At 43.5% G+C, this 15,804-nt stretch overlaps 1 protein-coding gene across 1 annotated transcript in view; it reads left to right on the top strand.

The window, feature by feature from the left end:
- The window catches only part of DNAH11 (dynein axonemal heavy chain 11), a 291,551-nt gene extending 275,750 nt beyond the window's left edge, over nucleotides 1-15,801 (top strand). Inside the window, exons 77-82 of the mRNA XM_073333745.2 lie at nucleotides 4,854-5,096; nucleotides 8,834-9,016; nucleotides 9,094-9,209; nucleotides 9,823-9,935; nucleotides 11,892-12,032; nucleotides 15,351-15,801. Of these exons, the coding sequence (XP_073189846.2) occupies nucleotides 4,854-5,096; nucleotides 8,834-9,016; nucleotides 9,094-9,209; nucleotides 9,823-9,935; nucleotides 11,892-12,032; nucleotides 15,351-15,598 (1,044 nt within the window). The 3' untranslated portion in view covers nucleotides 15,599-15,801. The remainder of the gene's footprint in view (nucleotides 1-4,853; nucleotides 5,097-8,833; nucleotides 9,017-9,093; nucleotides 9,210-9,822; nucleotides 9,936-11,891; nucleotides 12,033-15,350) is intronic.
- Nucleotides 15,802-15,804: the final 3 nt, after the last annotated feature.

The raw sequence follows: 15,804 nt of genomic DNA, 5'->3' as shown, positions 1-15,804 counted from the left end.
TACCCGTAGTTTAGCAACATGTATTAAGTGTTTTGGAACAATACTATATAGTGTATAGAGGAGCCAACTGAACTGCATTCTGAACAGTGTATTTAGGTAACAGGTTTTCCTATTAAAAATTAACCCCTCTTTGATGCACTCATGTTTTGAAAACTCTTGGTGGGGTAGAAAAGCTGCACAATTGAAAGATACTTCAGTTATAGCACCACAGAGTGACACACATACCAGACACCCAAGAACCTACACTTACTTGTCTTATATTTTCTTTTCTTGTTCATGAAAAGCATTAGAGCAGAATGGCTTTCCCTCCTTTTCTGGTGTTTTCAGAATATGAGAAGCAATAATAGACCACTTCTCCCTTTCTGCCACTCCCACTGCATTTCTGACTCTTAGCTGCAGCTACAGCAAACGCCCCCCGCCCCCGACCCCCACCACCACCAGATGTATGTAGCACAATGTATATTAATCTTAGAAATCTGGAGTTGGACAGCATTGTCCATCCCTCCAAAGGGCAAAATTTCCAAAAATGTTTCTAAATCCACAGCTTCTGCATAGTTGTTTCTGTGTTGTGACAGAACATAAAGCATGAAAAATCCTGGATTTACCTAATTTTCTTTCTAGAAATCCCAGTGACTGTGTTGGCATTACTTTACTTTAAATTTCTCTGGCTGCTTCTCTTAAGTTTATTAACTAGTCAAAGAGTGAAGAAATGACTATACTGAAAACAGATTTTTAATTTTTTTTACAATTTTATTATTTTGCTTTGTCCAAACAGCTTATAGGTGGGGGCAGGGGAGAATTAACATGTAAGCCTTGAGCAGATCATTTCTGGAGCTTGGATAACTTAGGGGAAATGGACTTTTCACCCTTGCCATTGCAGTTGAAGTCTGTCTTGAAGGTTCTAAATGAAATGAGTGCACTTGTGTCTCCTCAATCCCTAATGAGCAGGTTTTCATATGTCAAAAAGCCACACTCACTTTAATACAATTGGAAGTCGCTGTTCAGAAGAAAACGCTGGAGTTAGTTACCATGGAGATGGAAGGATAAACACTACTGTACTTCTGACCTCTACAGAGGCTGATTTCTCCAAATGACAGCTGAGGTCATGGGGTTAGTGTGGGAAGCACATTCTATGTTTCTGCTCTGTGTCTAGCCTATGGATAAGTAAAGAATTACTGTTTCCAGCCTAGGCAGTCCATTAACCTTCACAAGCCTGAACTTTCATTCAAATAATTGTAAAATAAATATAGGTGGTGAAACCTGAAGAGAATCACTGGTGTTTGTATGCCCTTTGGAAAGTTTAGGTACCCAACCCTGAGTAAAGATCCACTGATGTTTTAAATAATGAGATGGTACATTTTCAAGCTTTTGCTGTAATAGGACAATGTTACTCCCCTAAATTACCAGAGGAAACAAGAGCTCTTTTATTGACTGGCAGCCAAGTAAACACGAACAGATATGGTAACAAGTACATTTAATCAGTGTGGTTGTCTTTTTATGTTTAGCTGGAAAAGTGACTTGTCTTTACTTATTGGCACTCTTGGTGAATTCATTAGCTGCATATTTAAGCAATAAGGCAAGATGTGGGGAGTGTTATACTGAGATTTTTCCTTGTGTTGTATGTGGTGTTTGGCATGTGGACAAAGAAGCAATGGGTTCCCACTATAAACTTGCAGTGTCCTGTTATGTGTATGAATCTTCAAAAAATACAGTTAGACCTATTTTAAGTGCCACCAAAGAGACCAGACAATACAGAATAAGTAACAGAAGTGGCCTTTAACTGAAGGTAGAATATAATTTTATTGGAAACCTTAGGGCTACTTTAATGTGGTACCTTGAGATGATCATTGTAGGTGAGGTCTGTAGTTAAGGTTGCCAACTTTCTGATTGCAGAAAACCGCATGCCCAGACCCTTCTCTGAGGCCCCACCCCCGCACTCTCCATCCCCTCCTCCTTCCGTCACTCGCCCTCCCCCACATATGCTCATTTTCACCGGGCCGGGCATGGGGTTGGGGTGCAGGAGGGGGCGCGGGCTCAGGTGGGGCCAGAAATCAGGGTTCGGAGTATGGGAGAGGGCTCTGGGCTGAGGCAGGAGGATAGGGTGTGGGAGGCAGTACAGTCTCTGGGCTGGGGGGGTTTGGACTGAGGGCGGGGGTGCAGGCTCTGGAAGGGAGTTTGAGTGCAAGAGGGGGCTCATGGCTGGGGTTGAGGAGTGGGAGGGGGTGCGGGTTATAGGACAGAGTTTGGGTGTGAAAGGTGTGCGGGTTGTGGGTTGTGCTTACCTCAGGTGGCTCCCTGAAGCAGCCAGCATTTCTCTCCATCTGCTAGGTGGAGGCGCAGCCAGGTGACTCTGCATGCTGCCTCCATCCGCAGGAGCTGTCCCCGCAGCTCTCATTGGTTGCAGTTCCTGGATGCAGCGTGGGGGCAGCATGTAGAGCCCCCCCACAGCTGTGCCCCCACCTAGGAGGGGAGCCAGGGATGGCAAGTTATATGGACCCATGGTGCCCAGGCTCCAGGAATATTCAGGTCCTGGGGACCCGACTCCACCAATGTTGGGGGCCGGGTCTCTCTCCCGGCCCCGCCTGCTGCCCCCACAAGCCTCCCCGGGAGTTTCTCCCAACCCTGCCTGCCTCCCCTGGGGGATTTAAAAGGGCCTTGGGGCTCCCAGCCACCACCACCGGCAGTGCATTGGGGCTAAGGCAGCTTCTTGCCCATCGTCGCGCCACGTCCTTGCGGCCCCAGGGGGCTGTGTGTGTTACCATGCACTGCCCCCGCCCCAAACACCAACTGGGGGAGCAGTGCCTGTGGGCAGTGGCACGCTGAGACCTCCCGGCCCCGCCTCCCTGCCTAGGAACCGCTTCCAGATGGGTGTACCAGTCCCTTTCCGGAGCTGCCCAAGGTAAGCACCACACCCCTCACCCACTCCTGCACCCCAACCCTCTGCCCCAGCCCAGATCCCAACCTCTCAATCCACCTGCACCCAAACTCTGCCTCCCAGAGTCCACACCCCTCCTGCACCCAAACTCCCTCCCAGAGCCTTAGGCAAGTGTTTGGGGGTGGGCAGGACTTGGACCCATTCTGGGCACCACCAAAAATTATACAAACCTGCCACTCCTTGAGCCAGAGGGAAATTCTGGCCGCTTCTGGGAGCCCTGTGGGGCCAGGGCAGGTAGGGAGCCTACCTTAACCCCGCTGCGCGGCTGCTCAGACTTTCAACGGCCCAGCCAGCCGTGCTGACCAGAGCCGCCAAGATCCCTTTTCGACCGGGCATTCTGGTCGAAAACCAGATCTGTAGTGCAGGTTCCACAGTAAATGGCTGGCTGTAAGACCAGAATAATTTCTGTTTGTATTAGTTTCATCTGTGACTTGTTCTTGACTTTGCAAAATACCAGAATGCCTTTGAAGTTTATTGTGGCTATATGGAATAGATCCGCCACATCAAAAATAACTGGCTGTCTTGAAAAAAGGCTCTTGTAACCAGAAAAAAATCTTTCAGCAAAGATGACACTCCAGACTGGAGTGAGACCATTCTGGCCTGTGACACTGAATTCAAAGGCCTCTCTGAACCCATTGAAGTCCTTGCTGCTCAGAAGTGAGGGTGAAGGAAAGCAAAGAGCTAATGCAATTGTATGTGTGTATTACTGCTTTTATTTTCCCTATGTTATCGCTGCTAGGTAGGCCAGACCATGGATAGCACATCACACCAGTGCACTGAGCTGCACACTGGCTGCATATTCAATTCTAGATCTTTTTATGACCCTGATTCTTATTTTTAAAGCCCTAAAGAGGTAAGGGCCTGCCTACCTCAGAGAGACACTCTCTCTCTCTGCAGCTTTCCATGGCAACTGTGTTCTATAGAGACACTGCAGCTGGTGGAATCCCGGTTCAATCCAGCAATAAGGAACAAGGCTTTCTCAGCTGTGAAACTTATTACCACTGAATATCCAGTTGAGGCCAAACCTTGCAACCTTCAGTATGCAATACAAAACTCCTCTCTTTGCAGCACACTTACCAGCTGAGAGGTGGAATGGAGAGTAAACATGGCCTTCCTCTGCATTTCACCTCTTCGATGTTAGGAGCTAGGTGGAATGAAGAGGGCGGATGCTGTAATGCACACAGAAACCTGCCACCTAATAGTGACTAAGCAGATGATGAGTTGGGATTGCTGCTCCTGTTTGGCTAAATATGGCTCACATCCTGTTATTGTGTTACCCTGTCTCCACCACCACCCATTCTGGTGTGCTTTTTTTCTCATGCACCTTGTAATGTCTTCTCTTTCAGCCAGGGGCATACATTTGCTATCTGTCTGCACTGCACCCTGACCTGGCTAGGCTGTAGATGGTATCACAATATAAGTGTTTAATAATGATGATAATAAACAATGCAATCTTGTGGTTAAGGCACTTAACTGGGACTCAGGAGATCTAGGTTCTATTCCTGCTTCTGCCACAGATGTCCTGAGTGATTTTGAGCAAGTCACTGCAGCTCATTATGTCACCGTTTTCTCACCTATAGAATTGGATAGTAATAATTCCTTGCCACTCAGGGCAGTGTTGAGGGGATAAATACATTAATATTTGCTCTGATATTACAGTAATGGGGCTGCAGATGGGTATCTAAAATGGCCCTAACACCACACATTTGCAAGTGAAGGATAGTACAGGTGCCTCAATACTATGGTGATGGGAACTTTAGAAATGTGTGTAGTTAATAATTGTAATATGAATACTTAATAACCATCTTCCATTGTGGCACTTCTAACAGGCTTCCAGTGAACTTAATTCCTGGCACAATGGAAATTTTTTTTTTTTTTTTAAGAACTGATAGTAATGTTGTTCATTCTCTTTTTGAAGCTTGAAGGAGAACTGGCATTGGCACCAGGGTTCCTAGCACCCCCAAATTTGGATTATGCTGGATACCATAAGTACATAGATGAAATGCTTCCAGCTGAAAGCCCAGTGTTATATGGACTCCATCCCAATGCTGAGATACAATTCTTGACAGTGACATCAGAGAATCTTTTCAAAACTCTTTTGGAAATGCAGCCCAGGAATTTACTTGTGGGAGAGGAATCAGGACAGTCTGCAGAGGAAAAGGTAAGGTGATGGTTTTTCTTAATCATGTTTCCCATAAGAATGCTTCTCATAGTGCCAGGGGATGCCACTAAAAAGGGAGTATTTATCGTATCACATTATTTCACTGAGATAGTTAACTTCTGATAATGGGAAATTTACCCAGTTTACCAAGATAAGCTCAGGTCAAATTTAAACTTGGTGTAACTCAGGGTTGCATCAGGGATGAATTTAGGCCCATAAATAATATAAGAGCAATATTTAATTTTTAATGGAAACCACTGATGCCATTTTCACTTTGAAAGCTGGGGTGCCAGTGAATAACTCTATCTTTGTTGTTTTTTGTTTTGTTTTGTTTTTGGTTTTTGTCTGTTTTTTTTTAAAGAGCAAAGAAACACTGACTTAGCAAAATATTATGTTAAGGTTTGTCTGATTCTGCTTTTCTTCCCCTTCCCTGCCATTTTCTATAAATTGTCAGCTAGGAAGCAGGTAACCTTTTACCTTGACAGCTACTTCAATTTTTACTTTAAGTGCCTGGTACTGATGTGGTTAAGATCAGGCTTCAATTCCCAGCTCTGAATCAGAGTTCCCATGTGATTCTGAGCAAATCGTTTAGGGGCAGATTTTCTACTGTGTCCAGCTTCCACTGAGTGCAGCCGAATGGGGGAATGTAAGGAAGCTACTTATGGATCCCTGATTTTTCTGCCGTGGCAATAGTCCCCTAGGGCCTCTACATCAGCTGGGGATAGCAAGAGCACAATATGCTTCAGCCAAACCCTCATGCCCACAGCTCTGTGGAGACGCAGCAAAAGGTCTAGGAGCCAGAACACCTAGGTCTAAGCTTGCGGGCGACTTTCCCTCATAAGGGGTATCCCTAGCAGGGGACTTGCAGAAAGCTTCTGCTCTCTTTGGACCACGTAAGTGGTGCAAATAGAGCAGATGTGGGAAGGGAATCTGCCCCTCAAACTTTCTGGGCCTCAGATCCCCATATGTATAACATATATTTTTAATGGAATAGGCGTGCTGAGGAGATAAACCCATAAATCCTTAACTGGCAATCAGATACTGCAATAATGGGGGCCAGATAAGCACCTAGACAGAGAAAGCTTTTGTTAGTGCTATATGTGCTGATACATTATGCAGTTCTATTTAGTGTCAGGAATAACCCAGATATTTTCATACAGCCAAAATTGCTCCCACTAGAAATAAAATGTCTAGTTTTAGGCATGGATGCAAAGCGGTATGGGCTCTTAACAGAGTACATGCAGAAAGGGGTGAGATTGGTAAGACACATAAACAAGTAATGACAAAGGTGCACCCCAGTATCTTAACTCCTTGGCTTTAAGAATTAGGGTTTCACAATACGACTAAGCGGAAGACTGGCCATGCTGGTTTCAAGAGGCCCCTCTCACGTCATGGTAGCTAGCAGAGCAGCACCTGTGCAGGTTTTCAAGATACCCAGAGTTCTGACATTCCCAGTAAAGTACTGTCAGGTGGCTGCTTGGAGGCCTAGAGTATGCATAATGACCTGTGGGCCGCTAGAGCCTTGTGGACTGTTATCCATATCACACAAGGCCACCTCACAATTGGAGGAAAGATGTTGTTGGAAAGCTCAGCAGTGAAGCCAAGGACTGAACTGGCAGGGGAAGTCCCGATTTCAAATCTCAAAAGGTCCCTCATAAACCTAGCTTTCAAATATGTCATCATTTTATTATAAATTGCCTTTAGTCCAGAAATTGGGGAGGGAAAAATGTGAAACCAGGTTTGTATTACATTTGCTTGTTTAAGATGTAGAAGACAAAATGTCTGATCAGATTGTAACCTATGTGTGTGCGTGTACACACACACACACACACATCCAATGTGCATGCATGCGTGCACACTCTTTCTCTCTTCTCTCCGTGCTAATAGATGTAGGGTGCTCACATTTATAAGTGTGCCAGTTTCATCAAGAAAAAAGAAAATCTGCCATCTTCTTCCCCAGAGGGGAGCTTGGTACTTAAAGCTCAGCCCAATGCTTTTTGAAATGACTAAGTTGTTAAAGTTTGAAATGGCATTTCCTGATTTTGACCATAGAGGACTTATGGTCCTTTGATGTCTAGTTTGCATTCATACTAAAACCATACTCAAAATCTAATTTCCAGAAGGAAAAAGCCGGTGATTAATTCAGCCAAATTTGGATGGCATTGTTGATCCCTATAAAGATATAGTAGAATGATGGAGTGGGGATTTATTTGGCAATAAAAAAAAAACCTTTCCCCATTACTACTTAGCTTCCTGAATTCCTGACAACTAGCAAACTACTGTTAATTAAAGCAACTTGACTATGATTGTTTTAATGAGTCTGGCGCACACCATTTTCATAATTAACTTAAAATGTGACTGTCCTGTGAAGGCAGCATGTGTCTTGTCTGTTCAGGTCATGACCATTACCTAATCGCATTCAAATTATAGGGGACATTTGTGAGAACTACCTAATCTTGTATTTGTACTTTCCTATGCGATTCCTTCCTGTGTTTCGCTCCCACATAAAAAACTACAGAAGGAGAAAACGTAGGTAAAAATCGCTGTACCCTGGGCTGCCCCAGAGGTCTGTTGCATGTTCCCCTCTGAGAGTGGACTAATGAGTCTTTGGCCAGAGCTGGATCAAGACAATCTGGTACCATATGCACACCACAATATGGCTCCTCCACGGCTCCTTAGGGCCCCACCCCATGTTGGGAGTCTCAGTGGTGGGGAGCATCCCTCCCATTCCAGAGAGGCAGGTGGGTGCACCTGCTGCACTCTTCCCTCCTGTGCCAGACGCACATCCCCATCTATAGTCATGTTTGCAGAAGGCAAGGCAGGCAGGCAGAGCGAGTTAACACCCTTTGAGATACCTGAGGCAACCCTCATTTTTGGGGCTATTGTGTCAGGCTCTACAGCCAAAGGCAATTACTGCAACTTTGGTTACACTCGAGTCATGTTTTCAAGCTTGTGTTTGCAACTCTAAGGGCTACAAACATATATATATATTTTGGTGAAACGAGGTTCTAATGTAGTTGACTCAAGCAACTGGAATCCCAGGTTGGGCCTATCTGACTTAAACCAGCCCTGATTATGGGGGTGATCTGGGGCATGCCCCTTAAAGCTGGAGTGCCAGGAGACTATACCTCTCAAGCCGTGTGGATCTCTGCCACCTTTACATGTCTTCCATCCTCTTCCTGTGCGTCCTCCCTGTGGACTGGGGAATATGTCTTAGCAACTGATTACCACCTGTCCACTGTAATTCCTTCTGTCCTGTCCCTTACTTCCCTGCTTTTCTGTGGCCATGTGCCCTCTCCCATGTTGCCAATAGGCCATGGAGATTTTGCAGAGAGAAATGCAACGGTTATGCATAGAGGGATGGGACTGCTCCCTACATCATCTTTTTCCCAGAGGGTTGGACCCTCTGTGGTTGTTCCAGTTTTGCTCCTATATCATACGGGCTTTAGGGTCTAGTCTTGCAAAATACAGGAGGTTGAACTGGAGTCAGGTGCTTTTAGTTTACAAGTCCTTATTTAGTCAATAAGGAATGATCTGTGCGCTTGTCTGATTCCAGGACTGTGCAATGAAAAATCAGTATTAGATTGTCAGCTGTTTGGGGCAGGGAGTGTTTGTCTTGCACAGTGTCTAGGGCCATCAGGCACCACTGTAATACAAATAATCTTGGTCTTGTATGTTTAAACATGTGTGAATCCCTAATGCAGCAATTTTTGATCACTCTGTATTGATGTGATAAGGTTAAGGATGTCCTGGATGATATTCTGGAGAAACTTCCCGAAGATTTTAACATGACAGAGATCATGCAGAGGGCCACTGTTCGGAACCCCTATGTCCTTGTTTGTTTCCAAGAGTGTGAGAGAATGAACCTCCTAATTCGGGCAATACGCAAATCACTTAAACAACTGGACCTTGGTTTAAAGGTAAGAGAAGTGAATTTCATTTACTAAAGAATAACTATTCAGACTTCTTTGATGCCTAGTATACTTATTCTTCACAGGGGGAGCTGACATTTTCGCCTGACATGGATGCGCAGCAGTCAGCATTGCTTTATGATATTGTGCCAGATGCGTGGACCAAGCTGGCTTATCCATCCACCTATGGCCTTGCACAATGGTAAGTATGCTTTGGCACCTTACCAAAGAACTGTAACTTGTGGTGGTTAATTACCATGGATATGGTTATTCCATTGCTGTAAAAGTGCAGCATGGTTCTTTCCCATGTATATAAAATCTGTCGTTTTAATTCAATTCATTTTCACTCCAGAGACCAAATAAATATTGCTGGAATACTAATCTTTAAAGTGTTTCTAAACATTTCCTTCTATGCTTTCTGCAAAGTTGGAATTATACAGTGCAACCAATAGGGCCTGTCGTTTTCAAAAGGAATAACGTCTCTGCAGCCCCGTGACAGAGTAATTGGACTGTGTTCCTAATTGCAGATCCACTAGCCTCACTCCCCCGGCCCTTTTCATGATGGGCTCCTTGCACTACTGTCTTTGGGCTTGTCTAGATTCAGAAACAAACTAATCCCACCCTAACCTTGGCCTCTTAATCTGCGCATACCTTTTGACTGCTTCAGCCCCATGCTTTCTTCCCACAGAGACAATGCAGCGCTCAGCTGGTACTCAGCATCTCTATACTTCATTGAATTTCATCCTAATGAAACTATCACTGTTGTCCACATGACTATGTCAGCATTAAGGTGGCTGCTGCTTCTTCTGTTTCAGGATTAATGACCTCCTCATGCGGTGTCGAGAACTTGATATCTGGACACAAGATCTTGTGCTTCCAGCAGTGGTGTGGCTCTCTGGATTCTTTAACCCTCAGTCTTTTTTGACTGGTGAGTAGTAATGGCTAATAACATTTGAAGGAACAGGGTCATATTGTTTCAACCCCAAATTGTAGGTTGAAACAGTTTTTACAAGCAGGTTTTATTTTTAACCTAAACATGCCTTTATGGTGTGAGCAGTGTTTAATGATGCTATATTATGCTACTGCATGAGAATGGATGACTGAAATTGACTAGAAACAGACTGGTTTATTTTCAATATCCAAGTTGAAAAGACTTTTATAATAAATTAAGACAAATTAAGGTTTTTAAAATGTTCACTTTTAACAATCTAATGTGTTCTAGAAGTGTTTGATATCATGTTAGTTATTCTTGACACTGTCCCTTTAAAAAATGTGTTGGCAACTTTGTTGAGTACATCCAGGGCCCTTACTACCTATGTGAGCTACTACCCATGTGCTCCAATCCTATACGGAGTACTTCTTACTAATGCAAGTAGTCCCTGTGACTCCATAGGATTAATGGCATAAGTAACAATTTGCACAATCAGGCATGTGGAAATAGTTTTTTTCCCTCTGTCGTAAGTCTTCAGTCTCCAAATCAAAGTCTGGAGATGAGAAAAGGAAAGAGATGCTGAATTTGAGTTGTATTTTTGTGCTTGATTAAAGAAAAGAGAAGTCTTAGACTTAGTTTGCTAATGTAACCATAGCTTTTCCAATCAGTATTCTTTAATCTAAATGTGTTAATGTACCGCTCTGTTTCACTCCTTCGGTTCTTAACTCGTAAAATATTTTAACAGCGTAAAGGAAGTGAGAAAAAGTCTGACATTCCTCCCAGAATATGGACTGCTACAGTACGGGATAAAAACATTCAGCAGTATATTAAACTGCTTCCTTAGGCCTTGTCTACCCTCCGGGGAAAGATAGATCTAAGTTATGCAACTTCAGCGACATGAATAACGTAGCTGAAGTCGATGTACTTCAATCTACTTACTGCGGGGTCCACATTACGCTATGTCGATGGGAGATGCTTTCCCGTCGACTCTCTTTGTGCTTCTTGTTCAAGTGGAGCACAGGAGTCAATGGGAAAGCGATCTGCGGTTGATTTAGCAGGTCTTCCCTAGACCCACTAAATCGACGGCCGATGCATCAATCACCGCACATCAATCCCCCAGTAAGCTTTCAGTCTCCATGTTTACAACCCACATGCATGATTTCAGAATCTAAAGCAACTACCTAGATCTCTAGAAGCCATTGTCAAGCTTCAGCAGCTTTTCATTCTGCCCACTAGTTTGTAAAACCAAATTTCTCTCAAGGACTTGCCACCCCACCAGTCCCAAGTCCCTGACTGCTGGTGTCTCAAAATGTTTAATTCCGTAGAATCCCAAGCCCTGTCAGGGGAAAGTTGTTGATCCACAGGCAATAGTCTGGAAATCAGTGCACTAATGGGAGTTACACAATGAAGAGAGACTTGTAAAAATGCTTTAATTCAAATTCTCAGTAGCCAGTAAAGACATTAAACTAGCCGTTCACGGTAGACCACAGATTCTTAGAGCACAGCCCAGAAGCTTATACAAACACACACCCCTTTCTCTCTCAGCCTCTGTTGATCCAGTTTGCTGTCAAGTATTGTGATTTTCATCAGAGCCAGTCAATATTACTCCTTAGTCATCCAACTCACTGAGTGACACAAGCAATGAATATGTAGCTTCTGTAGCATTCCTAATCAGAGAGCAGCCACCTATTTTTGTGCTCAGATGGAAATGTATTTTGCTCTGTTGCAAGAGAGCTGACTGGATGCGGTATTCGGTTTGTTTTTCATTTCTTAAAAGCAATTTATACAACTAATTTCTTGCAATTTGAGATATGGCAAACAACTGCCAGAACGCCCCAATTGTGTAGCTTTAGGCTCGAACAAGCCTGGGTAGGGTTCCAGGGGAGCAGTTGTGGCATTAAAATTATGGTCTATGGTGAACTGCTCAGGGTAATCTGTTGGCTTTTTTAAAAGCTATTATGCAGTGCACGGCCCGCAAGAATGACTGGCCTTTGGATAAGATGTGTCTGACTGTAGATGTTACCAAAAAGATCAGAGAAGATTATGGCCACCCACCTAGGGAAGGAGCATATATTTGTGGTCTTTATATGGAAGGTAAGATGTCTGTTTACATTGCTCGATATCATCTGCCTCATAATGACTGATGTTTGTTTGAATTTTTCTGCATGCCTCATGCATACACTCTGCTACTCTAAAGTGGATTACCCTCGCCACGTGGAGTTAGATCTAAATAATTCACTGGTGAGTTTGGGACTGATAATGGGTTTAATTAGTTCTTAATTTGTTTAGGCCAGGATTCATTCAGACATGGCCCGTGTCTCTGCTTAATAAACTTACTCTACTATTAACAAAGTATTAAACGTGACTGTATAATAACAGAGCAGCAGCTCCCTTTACATAATTAAACACTTCCTGTTTAAAAGACTCTATGGCTTTCACTTGGATTGCCTTGAAATTTGCAGTGCTTCAATGGGGTGCAGAGTAACATTAACAGGGCAAATTTGGTGTCATTTCAGCAAAGGGTTTCTGAGATAGAAGAACCAGGTGATTTTATAAACAGTTAATTTTTAGGAGAGCCCTAACATCTTTTTGCCCACACCTGAGGGCAAAACTATCAGTCACTCTTAACTTCCCCAAAATGATTTCAACCACCTGGAATTTCAGTAAATTCCCTTTGGGGAAACAATATTGAAAAAGTTATCACGGTAAAGTTTGAGGTTGGCATGAGCTAACCTGATCTGCCTCAAAGCATGAAATGTGCATAGTCAGCAGGACTAGGGATCTTCTGAAATTAGAAGGTTTTCAGGCTGTGAACCACAGTAACTGGGTGGCTTAACATGCCCAGCTGTGGTCATTGAACCTGAGCTGCACCTGCACTCCATGTGTGAGTGCTACCTTAACAGCTTTCAGAGAACAGGGGTTGTGCTTGCATTCTGCAGGGGCTTATTTTGGAAGTTTTGCCCTGAGAACAAAACTTCTAGTTTAAATCAACTTTCAGACCCTTTCATTTTCAAAATGTTGTCAAGGAATGAGCCTTGTTTAATAGACAAGATTGTAGCAGGCAGTTATGGTAATGTAATCATGTTCCATTGTGCAGGAAACTGAGCGTGATCAAAGGAAAGCAAGTCCTTGGATCAATGACTTTTTGGTGCAGAGCTAGGAAAGTATTCCCTACGCTGCTTCTTGCAGTGGGGAAAGGATTCTAAGGTCACTGCCCCTGCTGCTTCTAAGATGGAAGTGGGATCAGAGTATTTAGCAAAGGTTTCTGCTCTTCCCCCATAGTACTGAGAGCAGACATACAATGCAGAAATGGGGGTGAGGAGGTGGGACTAGGCATGTTCAGTGCAGTTCATTAAGATGAATGAAGCAGTTCACATCTATCTGCAACATAGAAGGCTCAGAGAGATGTAGAAGAGCCCTGATCTGGATTTCTGCATCTCCACTTAGCTGCTGGTACATGCGTTCCTTATAGCCCTGCTAACAGGTAAGAGGGGCTGCAGCGTGTGTGAGAATAGTGTAGGGAAGAAGAGGGTTGTGTTGTGCAGTGAGGGATTCAGCTCTGTTCTCTCCTTATTCTATGCTAGTCCCTTTACCCCGAGGATTCCTGTGTATAGGCAGGCGGGGGAACTGTGGTGTACTAGACTAGGAGATGATGCAGTGGTAGTGAAATGACTAACATGCAGTTAGAATATTCCAGGGCACATGAGGATGCTGTGAAGTTATTCCAAACCATACAAAGATAACATTTTGGATTATTTAATAACAGTTAAGGTTTGCCTTGGGCTCTTTCAAAATGTTAATTTCAGCTACAATCAAACTTCTGAATCCCAGGAAATATAAAGTTATGGTACATGCCATTCCAGCAATGCTACCTTGCCCTGTGAGTGATGTCCCAACACACATACTAGATGTTACAGGATAGAGAGGTTATTTAACTTTGCATTTGGCACTGGACTAGTGTCCAAAAATTCAAGAAAGATATTGATAAATGGGAGAGGGTTCAAAGAAGAGCCATGAGAATGATTAAAAGACAGTGTTAGACTCAAGGAGCTCACTCTGTTCAAGTCACCCCTTAACAGTCTCTTTCTTAATCAGTCTATAAATATCTACATGGGGTACAAATATTTAATGGACTCTTCAGTCTAGCAGATCTATAACATGATCCAATGAATGAAAGTTGATGCTAGACAAATTCAGAAAGGAAGTAAGGTGTAAATTTTTATCTGCAAGAGTAATTAAACATTGGAACTTATCAAGGGTCATGTTCTCAATCACTGACCACTTTAACGTCAAGATTGGCTTTAGGAATTATTTTGGGCCAGTTCTCTGTTGTACAGGAGGTCTACACTATACAGATTAGATCATCACAACACTCCCTTCTGCCCTTGGAATCTGTGAACAGAGTAATGTAGGACAGTGTAGTCAAAGTCTAACAAACACCTTCTCTTTACTCAGGCAAAACTCTGGTTTACATCAGCTGTAGCAAACAGGTGCTGCCTACACTAAGCCTAATTCATACAAGCCATCCCAGACTTGGAAAATGTTCCTACCCTCTCTTGCCCCTAAGTCTTAGAGATCCTGGTCATGTATTCCACCACAACTGACAAGCTACAGAACTCAGTGCTGAAAAGAGGCATACTGGATTACTTGGAGGACAGTACACCAGCACCACCTCTCATAGCTCAGTAATAATTATGCTAACCTGGTTTGACTAATTCCTCCACCATTCAATACTGATACACCTAACACAGTGCATAGAACTTCCTCATGACAACTTATCCTCCTCCCCTTACTGAATCATTTATAGCAACAATAACTTGTTTCAGAGTAACAGCCCTGTTAGTCTGTACTTGCAAAAAGAAAAGGAGGACTTGTGGCACCTTAGAGACTAACTAATTTATTTGAGCATAAGCTTTTGTGAGCTACAGCTCACTTCATTGGATGCATACTGTGGAAAATACAGATGTTTTCATACACATAGACCATGAAAAAACGGGTGATTATCACTACAAAAGGTTTTCTCTCCTGCTGGTAGCAGCTTATCTAAAGTGATCACTCGCCTTACAATGTGTATGATAATCAAGGTGGGCCATTTCCAGCACAAATCCAGGTTATCTCCCTCCCTCCGCCCCCACCCACTCTCTAATAATTACCAACAGGAGAGTGGGTTTGAGGGGGGAGAAATGAACTACAGGTTCTAGCAGGCAATGTTCTGTATGGAATGCTAATAGCTAAGCTCAGTATTGTGTGATGAGATCCAGAGTTAGCAATTTTGTGTGTGACCTACAGTTTTGCCACGTCTGCTCTATCCTCAGGAAAGGTACCTACTACTAAGCAACTATTAAGTGCAGCATTGCAATGTACAAATGATTCAAGTCACCATTTGGAACTCTGTGTGTGTTTTTCATACAGGAGCACGGTGGGACATCCAGGCAGGGGTCATAGCTGAAGCCCGGCTCCAGGATCTGACTCCAGCAATGCCAGTCATCTTTGTAAGAGCTATTCCAATTGATCGACAGGAAACCAAAAATATATATGAATGTCCAGTATATAAAACTAAAAACAGAGGGCCCACATATGTTTGGACTTTCAATCTGAAAAGCAAGGACAAGTCAGCTAAGTGGGTGCTTGCAGGAGTAGCCTTACTCTTGGCAGTTTAATGCTGTGCTGTCACACAGCATGTAGTCAAAGTGTACATAACAGCTGACTGTGAGAAAAACCTTTGTCTAGCTGCACTACATCCTACGTGTGAAGAGTTATGATACTCAAATGTTGTACTCCTCCTCCAAACATGTCTGTCTCGCTAAACTGGATTCATACCTGTTAACATTTTCCTTCGGAGAGACAGGTAGATTATTGAAAATTA

Source organism: Lepidochelys kempii, chromosome 2 (genome assembly GCF_965140285.1).
Source record: "Lepidochelys kempii isolate rLepKem1 chromosome 2, rLepKem1.hap1, whole genome shotgun sequence".
NCBI lineage: Eukaryota > Metazoa > Chordata > Testudines > Cheloniidae > Lepidochelys > Lepidochelys kempii.
This window is presented reverse-complemented; position numbering and strand designations above follow the sequence as displayed.